This window comes from Macaca mulatta, chromosome 3 (assembly GCF_049350105.2).
Source record: "Macaca mulatta isolate MMU2019108-1 chromosome 3, T2T-MMU8v2.0, whole genome shotgun sequence".
NCBI lineage: Eukaryota > Metazoa > Chordata > Mammalia > Primates > Cercopithecidae > Macaca > Macaca mulatta.
In genome coordinates this window covers 45,105,108-45,129,294 of record NC_133408.1, presented here as the reverse complement: position 1 = coordinate 45,129,294, position 24,187 = coordinate 45,105,108, and the positions used below count along the sequence as shown (strand labels likewise).

Here is a 24,187-nt window from a genome sequence, read left to right as displayed (position 1 = left end):
CATGACTTGCCAGCCTCTATCCAGCCGACGCTGGATTTTTGCCGAAGACTGGACAGCGTCGTCGGGCCCCAGCTCACGGTGCTGGCCTCTGACATCTGCGAGCAGTTTAACATCAACAAGAGGATGTCTGGGTTTGTACTTGGCTTTCTGTTCACGTTCACGCATTGAGCGGCTTTTAAAACACGCGTAGTTTTACTTACAGATGTGGGTGGTGGTAACAGTCCTGTGCTCTCGTGGAATCTAGAGAACGGTGATACGTGCCATTCAGGCCTGTCGGAAAGGGTCCTGGGGAAGCCGACCTGAGTTTTTCTGCCCCGTGATGGCAGCTGGGGCTGGGTCTTCTGTTAAATACCTTCTCTCAGCTCCCTGCTGATTGGAACATCCCATTTCACTGGCCCAGATGGTTACGTTCACGTGGGCAGTAGTCAGCATGGTTTTGGTGTGCGCAGACTGAAAGCATTTTGCCTCTCGTTGTGTGAAAATGTGTAGGGGAAACTGGCTGGGATGTGGGGCATTGGGCCTGGGTACTCAATGTGGCAGCCTGAAGGGTCTACACTGAGTAGGAGAGGCAGGATTCGCTCCTCTAACTCTCTAGACACTGAAACGTCCTTAAATTCTTCCTCCTTAGCTTTTGAGACAAAGTCTCACTCTGTCGCCCAGGCTGGACTATGCAGTGGCCTGACCTCAGCTCACTGCAGCCTCCGCCTCCCAGGTTCAAGCGATTCTCATGCCTCAGCCTCTCGAGTAGCTGGGATTATAGGCATGTACCACCATGCTGGGCTAATTTTTATATTTTTAGTAGAGACAGGGTTTCACCATGTTGGCCAGGTTGGTCTTGAACTCCTGACCTCAAGTGATCCAGCCACCTCAGCCTTGCAAAGTGCTGGGATTACAATTGTGAGCCACAGCACCCGGCCTTCCCTATCTTTTCTCAATATAAAATAGTTATTATAAAGTGAAAAGTGAGGTCATGGAAAGCCCTTTGCGAAGTTGAGTCCTGCTTTTAAATGGGCTCTCTACACATTGGAGAAGTTACTAGAATGCTGTGCATTTCTACATAAGCTCATGTTCTTAGTGTTCATACATTGTTGTTTTGGGCTTTCTTTGAGACGGAGTCTCGCTCTGTTGCCCAGGATGGAATGCAATGGCATGATCTCGGCTCACTGCAACCTCCGCCCTCCCAGGTTCAAGCGATTCTCCTGCCTCAGCCTCCTGAGGAGCTGGATGCCATTATGCCTGGCTAAGTTTTGTGTTTTTGTAGAGATGGGGTTTTACCGTGTTGGTCAGGCTGGTCTCGAACTCCTGATCTTGTGATCCACCCGCCTCAGCCTCCCGAAGTGCTGGGATTATAGGTGTGAGCCACCGCACCCGGCCCATATGTTATTTCTGTGTGGTCTTGTATAAGCGTGGGCCTCTGAGAGTGCAGAAGCGAGCGAAGGTGAAAGCACGTGTAGATTTTGGTGTGTGGATTACTGCTGTCAACAGCTTACATCTTCGTTGGTTTTTGGTTGTTTTTGTTTTTTGAGACAGAGTTTCTTTCACTCTTTCACCCAGGCTAGAGTGCGGTGGCACGATCTCAGCTCACCGTAACCTTCAGCCCCTGAGTTCAAGCAATTCTCCTGCCTCAGCCTCCCAAGTAGCTGGGACTACAGGCAGGTGCCACCATGCCCAGCTCATTTTTGTATTTTTTAGTAGAGATGGGGTTTTGCCATGTTGACCAGGCTGGTCTTGAACTCCTGACCTCAGGTGATCCACCCACCTCGACCTTCCAAAGTGCTGGGATTACAGGCATGAGCCACCACGCCTGGCCAGTAGCTTACACGTTGACAGTGCTGCTGAATCATTAAATTATTTGGCCATAAAAATACCAGGTTTTCCTTTGTGAAGGAGGCATAAGTGAGTTAAATCGATTTGGATCATGCAGGTTATCAACTAACAGATGGAAAGTGACAAAGTGTAGTGACCATAGAGAACGCGTCACCTGTTCTTTTTGGTTTTTTTGTGGGTTTTTGGAGACAGGGTCTCCTGCTGTCGCCCAGGCTGGAGTGCAGTGGCGCAATCATGGCTCACTGCAGCCTTGACCTCCCACGCTCTGAGTGATCCTCCCACCTCAGCTTCCTGGCTATAGAGCTAGGACTAGAGGTGTGGGCCACCACGCCTGGCTAATTTTTGTATTTTTTGGTAGAGACGGGGTTTCGCCATGTTGCCCAGGCTGGTCTTGAACTACTGGGCTCAGGCAATCCTCCCTCCTTGGCCTCCCAAAGTGCTGGGATTACGGGCGTGAGCCACCGCTCCTGGCCCCACAGAGTGTTTTGAGGCTAGAAGCTTACACCCGATTTAAGTTCCTTGTCTATGCAGACGACTAAATTTGCAACTCTTTCCAGTTTTTCCTGTCATTGTACTTTCCTCAGCCTCAGGGAGCTACTGAAAACAAAATCTGGTTTTATAAGAAGTTTCTTTTCATGTTCCTGGAAACTAAATCCTCCACGTTCTTTCTTTGCCTAGATGTAGAGTATTTCAGTAGTACCCCACTTGTCCGGAGGTCGGATTTCCGGCACCCCCAGCCCTCCAGAACATGGCTGCGAACCCCGAAGCAAGCAGAGGCGGCTTCTGAGCCCGGGGCGGGGCTGTGCTCGGCTCCATCCCAGGCCCAGGGTGTGCAGTGAGGGTGCAGGGAGGGGAGGGGAGGGGCCCTGGGAGGGGTGAGGCTCAGCTTTTCCCACTAGGTCCCCGAGGAGGTCACAGACGCTGACCTGGGAGGCAGTGTCACAGCATTGTCTAGTCAGTTTAGGAAATAAAAAGGTATATCCCATTTAAAATGTTCATTAGACTGCAGTGGAAAAGGCGACTGTGTTTTACGATGATTTCCATTGGGGATGATAGGAGGAAAAGCTTTGTTACATACATATTGTCGTAGGCTTCGGTCACGAGGCAGGTTCACTTCCACGGGACGCTCCAGCCTTTTTCGGTAAAGGACCAAATAAGAAGCATTTCAGACGTCCCGGGCTGTATGTAGATGTATGTGTTACAACTACTCAAGTGTCATTTTGGTGGGAAAGCAGACAACACATGAACGTGTGGCGATGGCGATGCTCCCGTGAAACTTTGTTTAGAAAAAGAGGGCTGGGCCGGGCGCGGGCACTCAAGCCTGTAATCCCTGCACTTTGGGAGGCCGGGGCGGGCGGATCACAAGGTCAGGAGATCGAGACCATCCTGGCCAACATGGTGAAACCCCGTCTCTACTAAAAATACAAAACTTAGCTGGGCGTGGTGGCGCATGCCTGTAATTCCAGCTATTCAGGAGGCTGAGGCAGGAGAATCGCTTGAACCCGGGAGGTGGAGATTGCAGTGAGCCGAGACTGCGTCACTGCACTCCAGCCTGGGTGACAGTGAGACTCCATCTCAAAAAAATTAAAAAAAAAAATCTAGTTGGGCCGGGCGCGGTGGCTCAAGCCTGTAATCCCAGCACTTTGGGAGGCCGAGACGGGCGGATCACGAGGTCGGGAGATCGAGACCATCCTGGTTAACACGGTGAAACCCCGTCTCTACTAAAAAATACAAAAAACTAGCCGGGCAAGGTGGCGGGCGCCTGTAGTCCCAGCTACTCGGGAGGCTGAGGCAGGAGAATGGCTGAACCCGGGAGGCGGAGCTTGCAGTGAGCTGAGATCCGGCCACTGCACTCCAGCCTGGGTGACAGCGCGAGACTCCGTCTCAAAAAAAAATAAATTAAAAAAAAAAAAAAATCTAGTTGTATCGTTTGGTTATATCCATCCAGGGTATTACCGTCTTTGTGACATGTTTGTACAGGTCTGAGAAAGAACCCCAGTTTAACCGTCTTTGTGACATGTTTGTACAGGTCTGAGAAAGAACCCCAGTTTAAGTTTATTTACTTCAACCACATGAATCTGGCCGAGAAGAGCACAGTTCACATGAGGAAAACGCCCAGTGTGTCACTCACTTCCGTGCACCCGGATTTAATGAAGATTCTCGGTGACATCAACAGTGACTTCACCAGGTGATTCCAGCCACTTCTCCAATCAGGTGTCCCCTTTCTAAGAAAAAAGACACGGAAAGTCCCTTCAAAGCCAAATGACCCAGAGCCCTTTCCATGGGGTTCAAGCTTGAACCACCTTCATGGGCGCCACTTCCAGACACACACTTGGGAGCCCCTAAGTCACCGGTTCCCTCGCCCAGGACTCCCTGAGCCTTTTAAATGCCACGTGCGCCCGTTCCATTTCCTGTTCTCGTTTTGGAATGCTTGCTTTCCCCGTCTAGCCATGTGAATAACGAACGGCGCGTTCTGAAACTCTTCTCTTGCAGAGTGGATGAGGATGAGGAGATCATCGTGAAGGCCATGAGTGATTACTGGGTTGTTGGAAAGAAGTCTGATCGGCGGGAGCTCTATGTTATTTTGAATCAAAAAAATGCAAACCTGATTGAAGTAAACGGTAAGTAGGATTTGGTATTTCAGGAGAATTTTAATGCTGCTGATATGGAAAAGTTGTTTTTTTACTGTATTAAACCTGGTTAAAAAATAGAAACATGAGAAATAGAACAAATGTCTGCTGAGATTGTAAGCAGGTGCCTCTCAACATTTTCAACATTTGGTCCCTTTTCTCTTTCTTGGAAAACTGACGGGACTTTCCTGTAGCACAGGAAACTTGACAGTGGCCCAAAGAAAATTATTTTCTACAATCTAAAAAATAACAATAATAATAACTTTACTGTGCATTAAGAAATGTCCCCTTTTTGGAGACAGGGTCTCACTTTGTCACACAGGCTGGAGTGCAGTGGTGCAATCATAGTTCACCACAGCCTCCAACTCCTAGGCTCAAGCAGTCCTCCCACCTCAGCCTCTCGAGTAGCTGAGCCCACAGGCATGTGTCACCATACCCGCTAATTTATTTTATTTATTTATTTTTTTTGAGACGGAGTCTTGCTCTGTTGCCCAGGCTGGGCTCAAACTCCAAGCCTCAAGCGATCCTCCGGCCTCCCAAAGAGCTGGGATTACAGGCGGGAGCCACCTTGCCCAGCCCCAAATGTCCTTTTTTAATATCCTGTGATATAAACGTATCTTTTGTAGGAAGAAGCTGCCAGGTTCATGTGGCCGTTTACAACGATCCCTCTGAACACCGGCAGCATGATAAGGCATTTTCTCCTGCCCTCCCGCCAAAGTGGCCAGCTGTGCCCACCGCACGGGGTGACCCGGCAGCTGCTCTGCTGACAGCTCGGCTGCCCTGGAGAGAGGGGACCGCACCTCGGCAGAGCTGCCCCCTTGGGTGATGCCCCACATGTACACTGTGTGGAAATTCAGTGTAAGCGTCTTTTTTTTCCCCTTGTATCTTCTCGGGCATACTACATTTTTCTATTATTAACACTTGCATTAGTAATTGTGTGCATTAGAAACATCAGTTAATACAAGCCTGATCCAAACTGAATTCAATAAGACCAAAATCCCGACACATCTGCGGGGCGCTGGGTCTGCAGCTCAGGGGCGCTGTCAGTTTCTCTGTTGTTCCATCAGTTCTCCCAGGATGACGACAGCACCAGCCTCGTGCTTCTAACCCCCTCCCCGGGTGTCCTGGGCACTTTGCCTGCAGTTCCTCAGGCTGGGCAGCAGTGTTATATGCTCAAAACTACTGAGGCCTGGTAGCTTTCTTAGGTGGTTTTCTCCCCTCTTGTTAACATTTCTTGGCTGGGCACAGTGGTTCATGCCTGCAGTTCAGCACTTTGGGAGGCCAAGGTGGGTGGATCACCTGAGGTTAGGAGTTCAAGACCAGACTGGCGAAACCCTGTCTCTACCCAAAAATACAAAAATTAGCCGGGCGTGGTGGTGTGCACCTGTCGTCCCAGCTACCTGGGAGGTGGAGGCTGCAATGAGCCAAGATCACACCAGATCACACCACTACACTCCAGCCTGGGTGACAGAGCAAAACTCTGTCTCAAAAAAAAAAAAAAATTCTTGCCTAGTCTTCTGGGATTTAAGGTCAAAATCAATGCAAATATCTATTGCTAATTTTACCCAAGAAGAATTTAATTATATGTCACATAACCTTTTAAGTGGCTGCCGCTTCCTTCCTCACTGTTGTCTGTCGGTTTTGCAGAAGAGGTCAAGAAACTCTGTGCAACGCAGTTCAACAACATCTTCTTCTTGGATTGACTGACAGCTCACCGAAAGCGTATTTAAAAGACACTCGGCAAACATTTGGGCATATGCAAGTTACTGGTCATATGACGGACTGCATTCAGGACAAGGGAAAAGCAATACTTGCTTTGAAGAATCACATTTCTACTCAGTCTCCTGATCTCCTGAGGTTTTTAGATTTTAAATATTTATGTGGAATTAATTAAAGGTAGTTGAGTATATCTCTATCATTCCATTCTTTTGACATTATGTGAATATTTTACTGGAAAATAAGATTAATAAATTGTTAAAGTTTTTAAAATTCTGGTTTTATGTTGAGTCTCCTGCTGCCTATTTGTAGATTACACCAGCCACCAGGTCCGTGACCCAGGCTGGAATACAGTGGCTCACGGCACCCTCAATCTGCAATCCTCCCGCCTCAGCCTCCCAAGAAGCTAGAACCACAGGTACACACCACCACACTCGGCTAATTTTTTAATGTTGCAGAGATGGGGTCTCACTATGTTGCCCAGGCTGGTCTCGAACTCCCATAATCCAGCCATGTAGGAAACCTGAGATGCAGTGGGCCAGGCGGTATTTTAAAACACTGCAATGAGTACAGTGCTAAGAACTGTAATGCTCAGGAAATCTTACAGCACATGCCGTCCTAAGCCTCTGTGTGTGTCCTCGTGGCTCGCTACTTCTTCTTCTTCTTGCTGGTGATGGTCTTGCTGGACGGGGACACGGTCACGTCCTCCTTGGGAGGGTCCAGTATGAGATAAGAGGATGACACGTCCACCGGCTCCTTGATCACCATGATGTCCACCTCATAGTCTTGTCTCTTGGCTTCTTCCTCTCTCAAGATAAACATATTCAGCCTGAAAGCAAACATGAGAAGGTGGGAGCTTTTTTCAATCCCCCTCAAAACCGCAAAAACAGTTTGATGCTATTTGTAGTATACAGCCCTTCAGACCTGCATTTCAGCAGCGTGTTTAACAGAACTAAGCTGCTACGCTTTGCCTGAAATAACTGATGCCATGTCGACACAGTCCAAAGTAAACTTTTCATGTATCTATGAAAAGAAAAATTTTCTTTTTGAGACAGAGTTTCACTCTTGTTGCCCAGGCTGGAGTGCAATGGTGCAATCTCGGCTCGCTGCAACCTCCACCTCCTGAGTCCAAGTGATTCTCCTGCTTCAGCCCCCTGAGTAGTGGGATTACAGGTTTCCACCACCACGCCCAGCTAATATTTTGTATTTTTAGTAGAGATGGGTTTCACTAGGTTGGCCAGGCTGGTCTCAAACTCCTGACCGCAGATGATCCACCTGCCTCGGCCTCCCAAAGTTACATATGTGTGCGTGTGTGTGTGTATACATATATAATATATATAATTTTGAGATAGGGTCTTGCTGTGTTGCCCAGGCTGGAGTGCAGTGGCACAAACACATCACTGCAGCCTCAACTCCCAGGCTCAAGCAATCCTCCTGCCTCAGCATCCAAAGTAGCTGGGACTACAGGCGCCTGCCACCACATCTGGCTAATTTCTGTATTTTTTGTAGAGATGAGGTCTTGCTGTATCACCCAGGCTGGTCTCAAACTCAAGTGATTCCCCTGCCTTGGTTCCCCAAAGTGCCGGGGTTACGGGCATGTGCCATGATGCCCAGCTCGTTTGGGGATTTTATGGAGGGTCCAATATGTAGACCCGAGTAAGTCACTGGCTATCAGTTATTGAACTCAAGCTCCAGCCCCTCTTCCTTCCTGGGAGGTTGGGCTGGAGCTGAAAGTCCCAATCCTGTAATCTCCTGGTTGGTTCCCTGGCAACCAGCTCCAGCAAGAAGCTATCAAGGGCCCCTGGCCCCCAGTCATCTCATCATACAAAAGCCAGTCATTACCCCGACAGTCCACAGCTTTTGAAGCTCTTGGGGCAAGAACTAGAAAACGGCTGCGTGCAGTGACTCACCCCTGTGATCCCAGCACTTTGGGAGGCCAAGGTGGGCGGATCACTTGAGGTCAGGAGTTCAAGACCAGCCTGGACAACCTGGTGAAACCCCGTCTGTACTAAAAATACAAAAATTAGCCAGGCGTGGTGGTGCATGCTTGTAATCCCAGCTACTCGGGAGGCTGAGGCAGGAGAATCACTTGAACCCAGGAGGCAGAGGCTGCAGTGAGCTGAGATCGCACCATTGCACTCCAGCCTGGGCGACAGTGAGACCCTGTCTAAAAACAAATTAAAAACTAGAAACTAAGACCAAATATTAGAACCAAAGATGCTCCCATTACCCTATTACTCAGGAAGTTACAAAGGCTTCAGGTGCTCTGCCAGGAACAGAGACCAAATACTCATTCCTTTTTATGTCAAAGACGCCCTTAGGAAATTGTAAGCTTGTCCGGAAAGCACTTGGTCCTGATGCATTCTGGCAGCTACAGAACACAGGATGGAGAGCGAGCAGCTCGGGAAGGAGCGGAGGGACCTCGTAAGTTACCTTGCTTCCAGTTCATCATCTTCCATCTTCCGCTGCTGGGCCCGTGCTGTGCTGTGTAACCTCTCTTCCCTTATTTTCTCCTTGATAGCTTCTTCACGTTTATACGCGTGAAAGAGCGTGTTCACAAAGAAGACGTACATACTATTGACCCACGTGTTGAACTCTTCCTTTTGATCATCCTTGGGTCTCTCGTATTTCTCTGGAATAGAGTTTCATGAAGCTGAACATGAATGCAATCCTGCTGTAAACTGGGAGTCTGCGTGCTTTTTCTCGTTCTGGCCTCCCTGCGGTGGGCCCCCTGCTCCTCGGCCAGGAGAGGGGAGAGGAGAAAGGACGCTGCTCCCATGACTGCCTGGAACAAGGCAGGGGCTCAGTAGACCCTGGCTGGGATTATCAACCTTCCCTTTGAGTTTCCTGCTGCCCTTTTTTTTTGGAGACAGTCTCACTCTGTCGCCCAGGCTGGAGTGCAGTGGCGTGATTTCAGCTCACTGCAACCTCTACCTCCTGGGTTCAAGTGATTCTCATGCCTCAGCCTCCCAAGCTCCCGAGTAGCTACAGGCATGCGCCATCACACTCGGCTAATACTTGTATTTTTAGCAGAGATGGGGTTTCACCATGTTGGCCTGGCAGGTCTGGAACTCTTAACCTCAGGTGATCCACCCACCTCAGCCTCCCAAAGTGCTGGGATTACAGGCATGAGCCACTGCGCCTGGCCACCTCTTTTTTTTTTTCTAAATACCTTAAGAATGTGGGTTTTCTGATATTTTAATTTTCCATGTTTTCAAGAATAATAAACCCTTGTTTCTTGCTTTTTTTTTTTTTTTTTTTGGAGACAAGGTCTCACTCTGTTGCCCAGGCTGGAGTACAGTGGCATGACCATGGCTCACCGAAGCCTGGAGGAACTCCTGGGCTCAAGTGATCCTCCCATCTTAGCCTCCCTGACAGCTGAGAATGGAGCAATGCGCCACACACAAGGCTAATTTTTTTAGTTGTGAGACAAGATCTCGCTCTGTCATCCAGGCTGCAGTGCAGGGGCACCATCATGGCTCACTGCAGCCTCCATCTCCTGGGCTCAAATGATCCTCCCACCTCAGCCTCCCAAGTAGCTGGGACCACAGGCGGGTGCCACCACGCCCAGCTAATCATTGTTTTTGTTGTAGAGACAAGGTTTCGCTATGTTGCCCGTGGCCTCAAATTCCTGAGCTCTAGTGATCCTCCCTTCTGGGCCTCCCAAAGTGCTGGGATTACCACCGCACTGGGCCTAGGTCTTGGGGACAAAATATTCGACATCTTGTATTTATTCAGAGTTTGAAACCCCTTTAAGACAAGGATAGCTGTGTACCTGAGTGAATCCTCTCTCCTGGAGAACTAGACAACCGGTCACTCTCACAAAAGGAAGTTCCTAGTAGTTACAGTTACCCCCTCTATCTTTCTTGTCTAGGCTAAAGAATCTCTAAATCTTAAACTACCACAATTTTTTCCATCTTTTTAAGCAATTTTGGTTATCCAGTCACTTGGAAGATTTTAAAATTCATAAATCACATTATATGCAATCCAGGACTCTAAGGTCGGAACAAGACAGAATCCTGCCTCAACCTCCCAAGCTGCTGGGACTACAGGAGTGTGCCACCGTACCTGGTGAATTTTGCTTTTTTTTTGTAGAGACAGGGGCTTGCTATGTTGCCCAGGCTGGTCTCAGACTCCTGGGCACAAGTGATCCTCCTGCCGTGGTCTCCCAGAGTTCTGGGCTTACAGCTGTGAGCCACTGCACCTGGCGGCAACATTGTCTTATGTTCATTCATGAACTCTCAACTAGACACCTACAAGCTGGAGGACAGTAGGTCACGGCTGCCACATGCAACAATCAGATGAAATGGTACTGGAAGAGATGCCACGTGGGTCAAAGGGGCCCTTGACAGGAGACAGGGCAGGAGCCACAGGCCTGGTGAATGGCACACCAGACTTAAGGAATGACCAGAGAGATCCAGGGCAAAATCCAGCTGGAGCTGGGACTAGAGATAATCAGATCAACAGGAAAGCACATTAGCTGGGGTTCCACTTCCAGTTCTAGTTCTGTTCCAGGAACTGTGCATCTTGTTACGGCACTGCAGGAACGCCCTGTCTCTGCTGGGATGCCGAGCTCTGCGGGAGAAAATGACAACCCACAGATTCGCGCCAGATGGAGAAGAAACCAAGGACGTTGAGGGGTCGCAGAGGCCGAACGCGAAGAGTGTTTCAAGAAGCTGACGGTTTTCCTGACTATGGAGAGATCGGTTCAAGTGACGGCAGGATTCCTGGGATGGCAACATGGAGGCACTGCTGATGAAGAGGGGCCTTCAGTGGCCTGGGGAGGGCAGTGCCACGTGGAGCAAGCTAAGAAGACACAGGAGAGGTCCTGGAGAAGGTGTTACATGTATACAGCTCCCTACGATGCATCAGCAAAGGGAGCAGGGAAGGAAAGTAGGATCTAGAGGGGAAGGTGAGGGAAGAGATTTTCCTTTTTCTTTCTTTTCTTTTTTTTTTTTTTTGAGACAGAGTCTCACTCTGTCACCCAGGCTGGAGTGCACTGGCGTGGTCTCAGTTCACTCTGTCGCCCAGGCTGCAGTGCGGTGGCGTGGTCTCAGCTCACTCTGTCGCCCAGGCTAGAGGGCAGTGGCGTGGTCTCAGCTCAGTCTGTCACCCAGGCTAGAGGGCAGTGGCGTGGTCTCAGCTCACTCTGTCGCCCAGGCTGGAGGGGAGTGGCGTGGTCTCAGCTCAGTCTGTCGCCCAGGCTGGAGGGGAGTGGCGTGGTCTCAGCTCACTCTGTCGCCCAGGCTGCAGTGCAGTGGCATGGTCTCAGCTCACTCTCGCCCAGGCTGGAGTGCAGTGGCGTGGTCTCAGCTCACTCTGTCGCCCAGGCTGGAGGGCAGTGGCGTGGTCTCAGCTCACTCTGTCGCCCAGGCTGCAGTGCAGTGGCGTGGTCTCAGCTCACTCTGTCGCCCAGGCTGGAGGGCAGCGGCATGGTCTCAGCTCACTCTGTTGCCCAGGCTGGAGGGGAGTGGCGTGGTCTCAGCTCACTGCAACCTCTGCCTCCGGGGTTCAAGCAGTTCTCCCACCTCAGCCCTGAGTACCTGGGACTACAGGCGAGCACCACCACACCCAGCTAGTTTTTTTATTTTTAGTAGAGATGGGGTTTCACTATGTTGGCCGTGCTGGTCTCAAACTCCTGACCTCGGGATCCACCCGCCTCAGCCTCCCAAAGTGCTGGGATTACAGGCCTGAGCCATGGCGCCCAGCTGAGAGAAGAGATTTTCCTAACTGGGCATATGGAGCACATGTGTGCCGACGGGAACGCTCCATCAGAGGAGGAGTGACGGGAAATGACAGGCACTGTAGAGCCGATACACAGGGGAGGCCTCGGAGAGGACAAGGGCCTGGGGTGGAGCCTTTAAAAGTTCACCACTGAGTGGGTGGCCGGCCAGAGAGAGACACCGTCAGAAAAGGGGGAAGGCCAGGCACGGTGGCTCACACCTGTAATCCCAGGGCTTTGGACACCAAGGCGGGCGGATCGCTTGGGCCCAGGAGTTCAAGACCAGCCTGGGCAACACAGCAAGACCCCATCCCTTTAAACAAACAAACAAACAAAAAAGGCCAGGCGCGGTTGGGCTCCTACCTGTAACCTCAGCACTTTGGGAGGCCGAGGCGTTCAGACCCAGGAGTTCTTGGATCCAGGAGTTCAAGACCAGCCTGGGCAACATAGCAAGACCTCACCTCTTTAAAAAAAAAAAAAAAAAAAAAGGCCAGGCGTGGTTGGGCTCACAACTGTAATCTCAGCACTTTGAGGCTGAGGTGGGCAGATCACCTGAGGTTAGGAGTTGGAGACCACCCTGGCCAACATGATGAAACCCCTTCTCTACTAAAAATACAAGGCGCCGTGACGGGTGCCTATAATCCCAGCTACTAGCGAGGCTGAGGCAGGAGAATTGCTTGAACCGAGGAGGCGGAGGTTGCAGAGCTATGATGGCACCACTGCACTCCCGTCCTGGTGACAAAGTAAGACCTTGTCTCCAAAAGAAAGAAAAAGAAAAGGGGAAACACCAGGGCTTGTTTAATCATGGAAACAAGGCCACATGCAACTGGCAAGGCCAGCAAAGTGACAGCGGAAAATTCCCATGACATTGATCATCATTGGATGACCCTGAGGAAAGGAGAGGCGTGAGGTTGGAAGTTCACGCAGACAGGGCTGAGGAATCAAACCAGAAGGGAGGAAGTGCAGTCAGCAGAGAGAGAGGCCTCGAGAGCCATCTTCCCAGGATAAAGGAAAACATAATGAAAGAGGAGGATGAGGAAGTGAATAAGAATTGTTTGTTGGTTTTAATTTGAGCACCTTTAAAACTCAAAGAGAATGAGACCCTGGAGAGAGAAAAGTCGCCTGGAAGAAACAATACAGTCAACAGCAGCAGACTCTGAGATGGGCGTGCGGGGCCCAGGGGCGGCCCAGCTGTCCCATCCCCACCTCTGCCCTAACAGACTGAGTCAGCACCGCAAGGTCACGCCTTAAACTTGAACTCCAAACCAGGGAGGAGAAATGGAAGCAGCTCAGCCTCATTGTTTAAAAAGACAGTTGTGCTGGGTGTGGTGACGCCTACTTGTAATCCCAGCTACTCGGGAGGCCCAGGTGGGAGGATCGCTTGAGCCCAGGAGTTCAAGACCAGCCTGGACAACATAGCGAGACTCTGCTTCTAAGAAAATAAAAATTTTTAAAAGATGGTTGTAAAACTGTCTAGACATTATATAATTCATAAGCAACAGTTTGTAAATATTAAGGTTCTATCATTAAAACACTCACCGCTCTCAGATGAAAAAAAGGTGACCCCTTTTCCAGTAGATTGAAAATTCATTTTGGAGACTCTTTCATCACTTAGAGACTTCTTGATCTTGGGCTTTTACGTTTTAAAAAAATCATGAAGCAAAATGTTACCTAATGGCTCTAATTATGTGTATGCCGTAACTCCCACATTTCCACCTCCATCAGTCCTTGAACTCCAGTCTTGCCTCTGGCCGTGCTACTTGGGCCTCAATTCAGGCACCTTAAGCTTAACTTGTCCAAAATCAACCACTTAATTTTGCTCCCCAAACTCAGCCCCCTGCCTCCGTCTTCCACATCATCTTAAATGGCCACTCTATTCTTCCAATGCTCAGCCAAAACATTGTGGACTCATCTTTGCCTTCTCCTTCCCTCTCAACCCCCGCAGCCTTCAAAACACCTCAGACCTCAGCCCACCTTAGTCCCAGTCACCATCGCCTCCCACCGGGATGGTTCCAAGAGCTTCCTCGCTGGTTTCTCAACAGTGAAGCCACAGAGCCTCCTGACACCTCTGCTCAGACGCTGTCCCATCCCATCCCACCTCACCCAGAATAAACGCCAGGGCCCCACCCCGGTCAGACGCCCTTCCTGTCACTTAGACCTCATAAGTGGGAAGAAGCAGCGCTTGCGGTAACCGGTGCTAATTCTGGAGTCAAACTGCCTGGGCACAAACCCCCGCTCCACGACTTACTGCTAATGCAGCTGTGGCCAAGTTATTTAACCTTCCTGGGCCTGGCTTCCCTCCTAGAGAGAATCGCAGTACCTGAAGGTCATCGGGACGCTGAGCTGGTCCCTGGGGACGGCTCGGCGCCAGGTAAACACCCAAAAACCCTATTAGCGCTGTTCACCTGCTGCTGTGTCCCCTCCTCCCTGCCGTGTCCCCTCCTCCCTTCCGTGCCCCTCCCCCCTGCCATGCCCCCTCCCCCCGCCATGCCCCTCCTCACTGCCGTGCCCCTCCTCCCTGCCGTGTCCCCTCCCCCCGCCGTGCCCCCTCCCCCCCGCCGTGCCCCCTCCCCCCCCCGCAGTGCCCCCTCCCCCCTGCCGTGCCCCCTCCCCCTGCCGTGCCCCTCCCCCTGCCGTGCCCCCCTCCCCGCCGTGTCCCCTCCCCCCTGCCGTGTCCCCTCCCCCCTGTCGTGCCCCCCCCCTGCCATGTCCCCTCCCCCCTGCCGTGTCCCCTCCTCCCTGCCGTGTCCCCTCCGCACTGGAACGTAGTGTCCATGAGGGCGTGGGTTTCTGTTCGGTGCCAGGCCCTCAGTGCATGGAAAAGAGCTCTTCGCAGAGCAGGCACTCGGTCGCGGGTGTCTCTACACGGTTAGTTGCCAAGACAAACCTCTGATTTCCTTATTTTGTTAACATCAGGCCAGAGCTCTAACTTGCTGGAAGATGACCTGGCACTGTCAGAGTGAGCAGCATCTGATTCGTGGCTCAGGACCGCGCTGGGACTCTTGCTTTGGGCGTCCTAAGCAAGAACAAACACACGCGTCAGAGGGCTTCTAGTTTCCACAGAGATCCACACAGGCACACACATGCGCGCACACACACACATTATGTTAATACGGTGTAACTGATTTACAATGAACTACACACGAAGTGTACCCTTGGATGTGTTTTCACATGTCTATACCTGTGAAACCATCGCCTCAGTCAAGACCCTGAACAGAATCAGGCACAGTGGCTCACGCCTGTAATCTCAGCTCTTTGGGAGGCCAAGGTGGGCAGATCACCTGAGCCCAGGAGTTTGAGACCAGCCTGGGCAACATAGTGAGACCCCATCTCTAAAAAAATAAATAACAGGCCAGACGTGTTGGCTCATGTCTGTAATCCCAGAAGTTTCAGAGAATGAGGCGGGTGGATCACTTGAGGCCAGGAATGCGAGACCAGGCTGGCCAACACAGTGAAACCCTGTCTCTACTAAAAATACAAAGATTGGCCGGGTTTGGCAGTGCGCACCTGTAATCCCAGCTGCTTGGGAGGCTGAGGCAGGAGAATCACTTGAACCCAGGAGGCAGAGCCTTCAGTGAGTCAAGATTGTGCCACTGCACTCGAGCCTGGGCAACAGAGCAAGATTTTTGTCTCAAAACCACACACACACAAACCACCCACACACCCACACACACCCACACACACATCCACACCCACAAACACGCACACCCCACACACCCACACTACACACCCCCACACACACCCCACACTCACACACACCCCTACTCACACCCACACCACCACACATTCCCACACCCACATACACCCACAGAGTGAACTTTTAGGTACCCAGCCCGACGCCCGTCGTGGACGTGAAGGCTCCTCCACGCTGGCGACCGGGAATGCAAACTACTCCCAGCCCTGTGTGAGTGCTTGAGCTTCCTCCCCTTCTTCCCGGCGGCCCTTCCCTTAGGTCCCAGCTGTTCCCTCACACGCGCGCGCACTCAGCTGACAGCTCAAGGACAGCCTTCTGCCCGTCTCTGGAGCTTGCTGTCCCTCTGCACAGCACACTTTCCTCTGTGGGACAAAATTCTACCTCTGCCTCCCCACGACCGGAGTGTGCGAAGCTACCGTGAGCTGAGCAAGAAGGATCAGCTTTAGTAAGTTTGAAGCTGAGCCTCTATGATCTCTAAATCACTCTCCCAAACTGTTGGTCAAAAGGGAGCAGTGATTGCCTTGGAGCATGACATGAACGTTCAGGTTCCAGTGTACTTTGAGTAGAGACGGGGTTTCACCACGGTTGGCCAGGCTGGTCTCGAATTCCTGACCTCAAGTGATCCGCCCACCTTGACCTCCCAAAGTGCTGAGATTACACGCGTGAGCCACCGCGCCTGGCCTGGGTGTCCATCCTTGTGAGCAAGCCCTGGGGACCTGTTTAGCAACCCACGCACACTCAGGAACTGTTCCCCGACAGATCTGCTCTTAAGCAGGCCGTCCACTGTTAGAAACACCAGATCCATGTAACACAACATCTCCTAGTAAAATATCTCTGATTTCCTTTTGAGACGGAGTCTCGCTCTGTCGTCCAGGCTGGAGTGCAGTGGCGCGATCTTGGCTCACTGCAAGCTCCACCTCTCAGGTTCACGCCATTCTGCTTCGGCCTCCTGAGTAGCTGGGACTACAGTCACTTGCCACAATGCCCGGTTAATTTTGTGTGTGTGTGTGTGTGTGTGTGTGTATTTTATATATATATATATATTTTATATATATATATTATATATATTTATTATGTGTGTATATATATATATATATTTTTTTTTTTAAATTAGAGACTGGGTTTCACCATGTTAGCCAGGATGGTCTCGATCTCCTGACCTCATGATCTGCTGGCCTCAGCGTCCCAAAGTGCTGTGATTACAGGCGTGAGGCACCACGCCCGGCCAATACCTCTGATTTTCTCATGTGTGGTCTAGTGGCCCACCCAGCATGTCGGTATGCACTGTGACCTTCATTATGAAATCTGCTGTGGCTAGGAGTCCACTTTCTGGGTCACGGCCAGGAAACTCATTTTCCCAAACTTAAAAAAAATCTATACACACTTCCAAAATGTGAAAAAGACATGACATGTTGGCCATGCACGGTGGCTCATACCTGTAATCCCAGCACTTTGGGACGCTGAGGCAGGAGGATCACTTGAGCTCAGGAGTTTGAGACTAGCCTGGGCAACATGGCAAAACCCCATCTCTACAAAAAAAGTACAAAAAGGCCAGGCACAGTGGCTCAGGCCTGTAATCCTAGCACTTTGGGAGGCCGAGGCGGGTGGATCAACTGAGGTCAGGAGTTCAAGACCAGCCTGGTCAACATGGCAAAACCCCGTCTCTACTAAAATACAAAAAATTAGCCAGGTGAGGTGGCACATGCCTGTAATCCTGGCTACTTGGGAGGCTGAGGCATGAGAATCATTTGAATCCAGGAGGCAGAGGTGGCAGTGACCTGAGATTGTGCCATTGCACTCCAGCCTGGGCAACAGAGTGAGACTCTATCTCAAAAAAAAAAAAAAAAAAAAAAAATTAGCTGGGTGTGGTGGCACAAGCCTGTAGTCCTGGCTACTCAGAAGGCTAAGGTGGGAGGAGCGCGTGAGCTCAGGGGGTCAAGGCTGCCGTGAGCCGTGACTGCACCACTGCACTCAAGCCTGGATGACAGAGGGAATCCCTGTCTCAAAATACATAAAACAAAATTTCAAAAGGAAAAAGGAAAGACTCCTTAAATTACTTTCTGGAAGGGTTAGTAAAACCAAGATAGTTTTGATGATGGTTTAACCATTCCAGAATAAAGTCATTCCTTGCTCTGTCTTTTTTTTGAGACGGAGTCTCGCTCTGTCCCCCAGGCTGGAGTACAGCGGTGCGATCTCAGCTCACTGCAAGCTCCGCCTCCCGGGTTCACGCCATTCTCCTGCCTCAGCCTCCCGAGTAGCTAGGACTACAGGAGCCCGCCACCACGCCTGGCTAATTTTTTTCTATTTTTAGTAGAGATGGGGTTTCACCGTGTTAGCCAGGATGGTCTCGATCTCCTGACCTCGTGATCTGCCCGCCTCGGCCTCCCAAAGTGCTGGGATTACAGGCGTGAGCCACCGTGCCCAGCCCTCCTTGCTCTGTAATTCTAAGATTACCTAATTCTAAGACATTGTGTTACCTGATTTAGTATTGTATAAATAGTTTCCGGTTTATTTCCAGACACATCATCAGTTGGAACATTCGCATAGGATTTAGTCATTTGGTCAGTAACACAGATGAATGCAAAGCTTAAGAGAGCTTCAAAGAATTCCAGGAAAACCAGCTGAAATAAAAGAAAACACAGAGTTTCCATCATTCGGACACACCTGGAGACAGAGCATTGATAGACTGGCGTTCATTATTTCCTGACATCTGAATACGCACACGTTTGCACACAGACATGCAGACACGTGCACACAGACACACACATGCACAGACACGCACACAGACACACACACACATATATTCTGTACTTGTGTTCAGACTGCTTTCAATCAAATCTTGGTTCTTAGACTGGTCACAGTGGCTCACATCTGTAATCTCAGCACGTTAGGAGGCTGAGGCAGGAGGATCGTTTGAGCCCAGGAGTTTGAGATCAGCCTGGGCAACACAGTGAGACCCATTCTGTACAAAAAATTGTTTTTAAAAAATCAGCTCAAGGCCGGGTGTGGTGGCTTACGCCTGTAATCCCAGCACTTTGGGAGGCCAAGGCAGGCGGATCACGAGGTCGGGAAATCGAGACCACCCTGGCTAACATGGTGAAACTCCATCTCTACTAAAAAAATACAAAAAAAAAAAAAAAAAAAATTAGCCAGGAGTGGTGGCGGCGCCTGTAGTCCCAGCTACTCGGGAGGCTGAGGCAGGAGAATGGTGTGAACCCGGGAGGCAGAGCTTGCAGTGCACCGAGATTACGCCACTGCACTCCAGCCTGGGAGACAGAGCAAGACTCCGTCTCAAAAAAAAAAAAAAAAAAAAAAGTGTCAACGAAAAGGCTAATGAAAAAAAGAAAAAAAATCTTGGTTCTTTGTTATTGGTATCCATGGCAAAACCAACGCCTGAATTGGATCTGTACCGTTTGTGACAGCTCTTTACAAACCTCGGGTTCAAAGTTGCTGTCAATTCCATCATATATGAAAGGATTATCCTCTGCTATGACCTCCATAAATATAGCTGCTGTTAATTCTTTATTTATCATTTTAAAGTCCTGTAAAAAAGAAAATCAAACCATAACTGCCTATAAATTGTAAACAGCTACATATTTTAATGTCAATTTATATCAATACAATAATTAAGAAAGTGTACCAGAAATTAATATCTTTTTTCTTTTTTTTGAGACGGAATCACTCTGTCGCCCAGGCTGCTGTGCAGTGGTGCAATCTCAGCTCACTGCAACCTCCACCTCCTGGGTTCAAGTGATTCTTCTGCCTCAGCCTCCCAAGTAGCTGGGACTACAGGCGCCCACCACCACGTCCAGCTAATTTTTGTATTTTTTAGTAGAGATAGGGTTTCACTATAGGTTGACCAGGCTGGTCTCAAACTCCTGACCTCAAGTGATCCACCTCCCTCGGCCTCCCAAAGGGCTGGGATTACAGGCGTGAGACATTGCGCCGAGCCATAAATTAATATCTTAAAGACTAATAATTTTGAAAAGCATTCTGGATTAACATTGGTATGTATGGCCAGGCATGGTGGCTCACACCTGTAATCCCAGAACCTTGTGAGGCTGAGGTGGGAGGATCACTTGAGCCCAGGCATTGGGGATCAGCCTGGGCAACAGAGCAAGACCCTGTCTCTACAAAAATTAAAAATGTAGGCCGAGCATGGTGGTGCATGCCTGCAGTCCCAGCCACTCAGGAGGCTGAGGTGGGAGGATCACTGAAGTCCAGGAGTTTGAGGTAACAGTGAACTGTGATCACAACACTGCACTCCAGCCAGGGTGACAGAGCAAGACCCTGTCTCATACACACACGCACACACACACACACACACACACACACACACACACACACACACACCTCTCTCTATCCCTTCTCTAGCACCTCCAAAATAACAGTAAAGTATTTTTTGGCATCAGAACAAGACATAGAACATGGGAGAACAGAACACGGTCCAGGTGTGAAATATGAACACAATGCTGTAGGCTGAAAAGCACCTGGGGAAACAACGTACTGCACAACAAAACCGGTTTTACCACAGAGTAATTGACATGAAGAAGAGTTACGCTCTTCGCATTGGTTAAAGTCACAGTTTCCAAGAACCTATCAATAATGTTAAGTGGGACCGGGCTCACACCTGTAATCCCAGCACTTTGGGAGGCCGAGGCAGGCGGATCAGGAGGTAGAGTCCGAGACCATCCTGGCCAACATGGGGAAACCCCATCTCTACTAAAAATACAAAAACATTAGCTAGACATGGTGACGGGTGCCTGTAGTCCCAGCTAGTCGGGAAGCTGAGGCAGGGGAATCACGTGAGCCCAGGAGGTGGAGGTTGCAGTGAGCTGAGATCGCGCCACTGCACTCCAGCCTGGGTGACAGAGTGAGACTCCGTCTCAAAATCATGATAATAATAATGTTAAGTGACGACTTACCGTACTCAAATGTTCAGGTTTCAATATTTTTTTTAAAATCACTCATATCGATCAGCCTGGGCAACATGGTGAAACCCTATCTCTACTAAAGATACAAAAGTTAGCCTGGTGTGGTGGCAGGCACCTATAATCCCAGCTAGTCGGGAGGCTGAGGCAGGGAATCACATGAGCCCGGGAGGCGGAGGTTGCGGTGAGTTGAGATTGCACCACTGCATTCCAGCCTGGCGACAGAGTAAGACTCTGTCTCAAAAAAATAAAATAAAATAAAAAATTAAAAAAAAAAAAGTTAAGTGAGGACTTACTGTACTCAAATGTTCAGGTTTCAATATTTTTTAAAAAATCACTCATACCAACCAGCCTGGGCAACATGGTGAAACTCCGTCTCTACTAAAAATATAAAAATTAGCCTGGCATGGTGGTGGGCACCTGTAATCCCAGCTACTTGGGAGGCTGAGGCAGGAGAATCGCTTGAACCAGGAGGCAGAGGTTGCAGTGAGCCGAGATCATGCTACTGCAGTCCAGTCTGGGAGACAGAGCAAGACTCCGCCTCCAAAAAAAAGAAAACAACAACAACAACAACAACAAAACCATTCATACCAAGAACCAGGAAGATCTCAAACTGAATGAAAAAAGAGAGTCCACAGATGCCATCGCTAAGACAACAGAGATGTTACAATTGACGGACAGAGACTGTAAGACAGTCATCACAAAAACGCTTCAATGAGGCTGGGTGCGGCGGCTCATGCCTCTAATCCTAGCACTGTGGGAGGCCGAGATGGGTGGATCACCTGAGCTCAGGAGTTTGAGACCAGCCTGGGCAACATGGTGAAACCCTGTCTCTACTAGCTGGGCGTGGTGGTGAGCACCTGTAATCCTAGGTACTCGGGAGGCTGAGGCAGAAGAATCACTTCAACCTGATAGGTGGAGGTTGCAGTGAGCCAAGATCATGTCGCTGCACTCCAGCCTGAGCAACAGAGCAAGACTCTGTCAAAAAAAAAAAAAAAAAAATTATTCAATGGGCAATTGCAAACATGCTTGAAACAAACGAAAAACTGAAAAGGGCCAGGTGTACTGGCTCACTCCTGTAATCCCAGCACTTCAGGAGGCCGAGGCAACAGGACTGCTTGAGCCCAGGAGTTCAAGATCAGCCTGGGCAACATGGCAATAACACGTCTGTACAAAAAATAGAAAAATTAGCTGGGTATGTTGGCACACATGTAGTCCCAGCTACTCAGGAGGCTGAGGTGGGAGGATCGCTTGAACCCAGGAGGTCGAGGCTGCTGGAAGCCAAGATCGCACCACTGCACTCCAGCCTGGGTGACAGAGCGAGACCCTCACTCAAAACAACAAACTATTTTCCCACAGTTACACACTGGGTTACCATCCATTTTTCTTATGTATACGACGTTACGAAATTTGTAAAAACTCCTTAGCATTAGTATTTGATTCTGTTTAATCATTTCTATTCCCACAAGTACAAATTAAAAGTATCATGGAACAGGCCAGGCACAGTGGCTCACGCCTGTAATCCCAGCACTTTGGGAGACCGACACGGGCAGATCACGAGGTCAAGAGATCAAGACCATCCTTGCTAACACAGTGAAACCCCGTCTCTACTAAAAACACAAAAATCAGCTTAGTATGGTCATGCACGCCTGTAGTCCCAGCTACTTGGGAGGCTGAGGCAGGAGAATTGCTTGAACCCAGGAAGCGGAGGTTGCAGTGAGCCGAGATCGCACCACTGCACTCCAGCCTGGCGAAAGAGCGAGACTCTGTCTTAAAAAAAGAAAAAAAAGGTATCATGGAACAAAAACAACCAATAGTATGAGAACATTGTATAAATAAGATGTCACTATTTTCCCAAGTAATAACTTTTGAAAATTCCATTTTCAATAAACTATAATTGTTTTAAATGACATTCATCCTCCCCACTTCCTTTTTTTTTTTTTTTTTTTTTTTTTTTTGAGACAGAGTTTTGCTCTTGTTGCCTAGACTGGAGTGCAGTGGCACGATTTCAGCTCATTGCAACCTCTGCCTCCCGGGTTCAAGCAATTCTCCTGCCTCAGCCTCCCAAGTAGCGGGGATTACAGGCTCCCGCCACCACACCTGGCTAATTTTTTTTGTATTTTTAGTAGAAACAGGGTTTCACAGTGTTGGCCAGGCTGGTCTCAAACTCCTGACCTCAGGTGATCCACCCGCCTCAGCCTTCCAAAGTCCTTCCTTTGCAAAAAGATTTCAGTTGGCTTTATTGCTGTTCTAGGATCAGGCAACACGTTGGTCCATCAAAAAGAGTAAGGTGTTCCTCCATTTTCCTTTTTTGTTTATTGGGGGATTTTTTTGGGACAGGGCCTCCCTCTGTCAACCAGGCTGGAGTGCAGTGGCATGATCACAGCTTACTACAGCCTCCCAAGTAGCTGGGACTACAGGTGTGCACTACCATGCCCAGCTATGTTTTTTTAATTTTTTGTAGAGAGGGGGATCTCACTGTTTTGCCCAGGCTGGTCTTGAATTCCTAAGCTCAGGTCACCCTCCTGCCTCAGTCTCCCAAAGTGCTGGAATTACAGGCATGCAGCACCGCGCTCGGCCCCATCTTCCTTTAAATGACCGGATCTGCGTGAATAAACATACCGTAGGCCAGTCAGGCGCGGTGGCTCACGCCTGCAATCCCGGCACTTAGGGAGGCCGAGGCAGGTGGATCACCTGAGGTCAGGAGTTCGAGACCAGCCTGGGCAACATGGTGAAAACCTGTCTCTACTAAAAATACAAAAATTAGCCGGGCATGATGGTAGGCACCTGTAATCCCAGCTACTTAGGAGGCTGAGGCAGAAGAATTGCTTGAGCCCAGGAGGTGGAGGTTGCAGTGAGCTAAGATCGCCTCATTGCACTCCAGCCTGGGTGACAAGAGCAAAACTCCATCTCAAAAAAAATAAAATTATATATATATATAAAAAATATATTAGTGTATATATATAAAATATATACATACTTATTTTAAGACAATGGCCAGTGTATATATATAAAATATATATATATATATTTATTTTAAGACAATGGTCAATGGTATATATAAATATATATGGCCAAGCTGGTCTTGAACTCCTTGACCACAGGTGATCCACCTGCCTCGGCCTCTCAAAGGCTGGGATTGCAGCATAAAAATAAATAAATAAATAAAAATATATATATATGCACCATGGGGCATTGTTATAGGCCATAGGCCATTGTCGTGCCCTAATCTGTGAGTACATTGGGCAGGTGACGGCTGTTTCTGTTCCTTCCACGACCACAGACCACTGTTTTGCCAAGAGACTCCGTAAACATTCAATGGTTCTGAAAATCCAGCCCAGATCTTCACCTGATTATTTGCATATCATAGCTGGAATATCTTGCCTCTCTTTAATTAAAATCAAAGTGCCTGTAAATAGAAAGCCAGTATTGAACTTAGGTGGTTACCTTCAGCATCCAGAGGAAGTGTCTCATCTTCATCGTAGGCTCGTGGGGAGGCGCTGCGTGGGGTCTGCAGTAAGCTAGATAAATCTCCCAGCATTTATTCATGTAATTCATAGAGTAGAGCGTCCGCTGTTGCTCACGGAATAAATTGCCTAAAAATACAATGTTCGAAAAATGATTACAGATTTTTATTTTGAGAAAAAAAATAGCGGTAAATACAATC

The 24,187-nt window shown here is 49.4% G+C and overlaps 2 protein-coding genes across 8 annotated transcripts in view; one reads left to right on the top strand and one right to left on the bottom strand.

The window, feature by feature from the left end:
* The window catches only part of LOC718128 (CCZ1 vacuolar protein trafficking and biogenesis associated), a 28,733-nt gene extending 22,287 nt beyond the window's left edge, over positions 1-6,446 (top strand). For 3 of the 7 annotated variants that reach the window (XM_028845138.2, XM_028845139.2, XM_015133273.3), the window contains 4 exons: positions 14-131; positions 3,857-4,015; positions 4,321-4,448; positions 6,105-6,446. In XM_028845138.2, the coding sequence (XP_028700971.2) occupies positions 14-131; positions 3,857-4,015; positions 4,321-4,448; positions 6,105-6,160 (461 nt within the window). In that variant the 3' untranslated portion in view covers positions 6,161-6,446. Of the gene's footprint in view, positions 1-13; positions 132-3,807; positions 4,016-4,320; positions 4,449-5,083; positions 5,375-6,104 lie in introns of those variants that run through there. The other 4 variants (XR_013415024.1, XM_077996173.1, XM_077996172.1 and 1 more) reach the window with 4 other exon arrangements.
* Positions 6,447-6,606: 160 nt separating this feature from the next.
* Positions 6,607-24,187, bottom strand: part of LOC100424218 (radial spoke head 10 homolog B) — a 42,225-nt gene continuing 24,644 nt past the window's right edge. The window contains exons 13-19 of the mRNA XM_028845128.2: positions 23,968-24,116; positions 19,024-19,131; positions 18,067-18,210; positions 14,783-14,911; positions 13,435-13,528; positions 8,607-8,805; positions 6,607-7,002 (exon numbers count right to left, since the gene is read on the bottom strand). Of these exons, the coding sequence (XP_028700961.2) occupies positions 6,822-7,002; positions 8,607-8,805; positions 13,435-13,528; positions 14,783-14,911; positions 18,067-18,210; positions 19,024-19,131; positions 23,968-24,116 (1,004 nt within the window). The 3' untranslated portion in view covers positions 6,607-6,821. The remainder of the gene's footprint in view (positions 7,003-8,606; positions 8,806-13,434; positions 13,529-14,782; positions 14,912-18,066; positions 18,211-19,023; positions 19,132-23,967; positions 24,117-24,187) is intronic.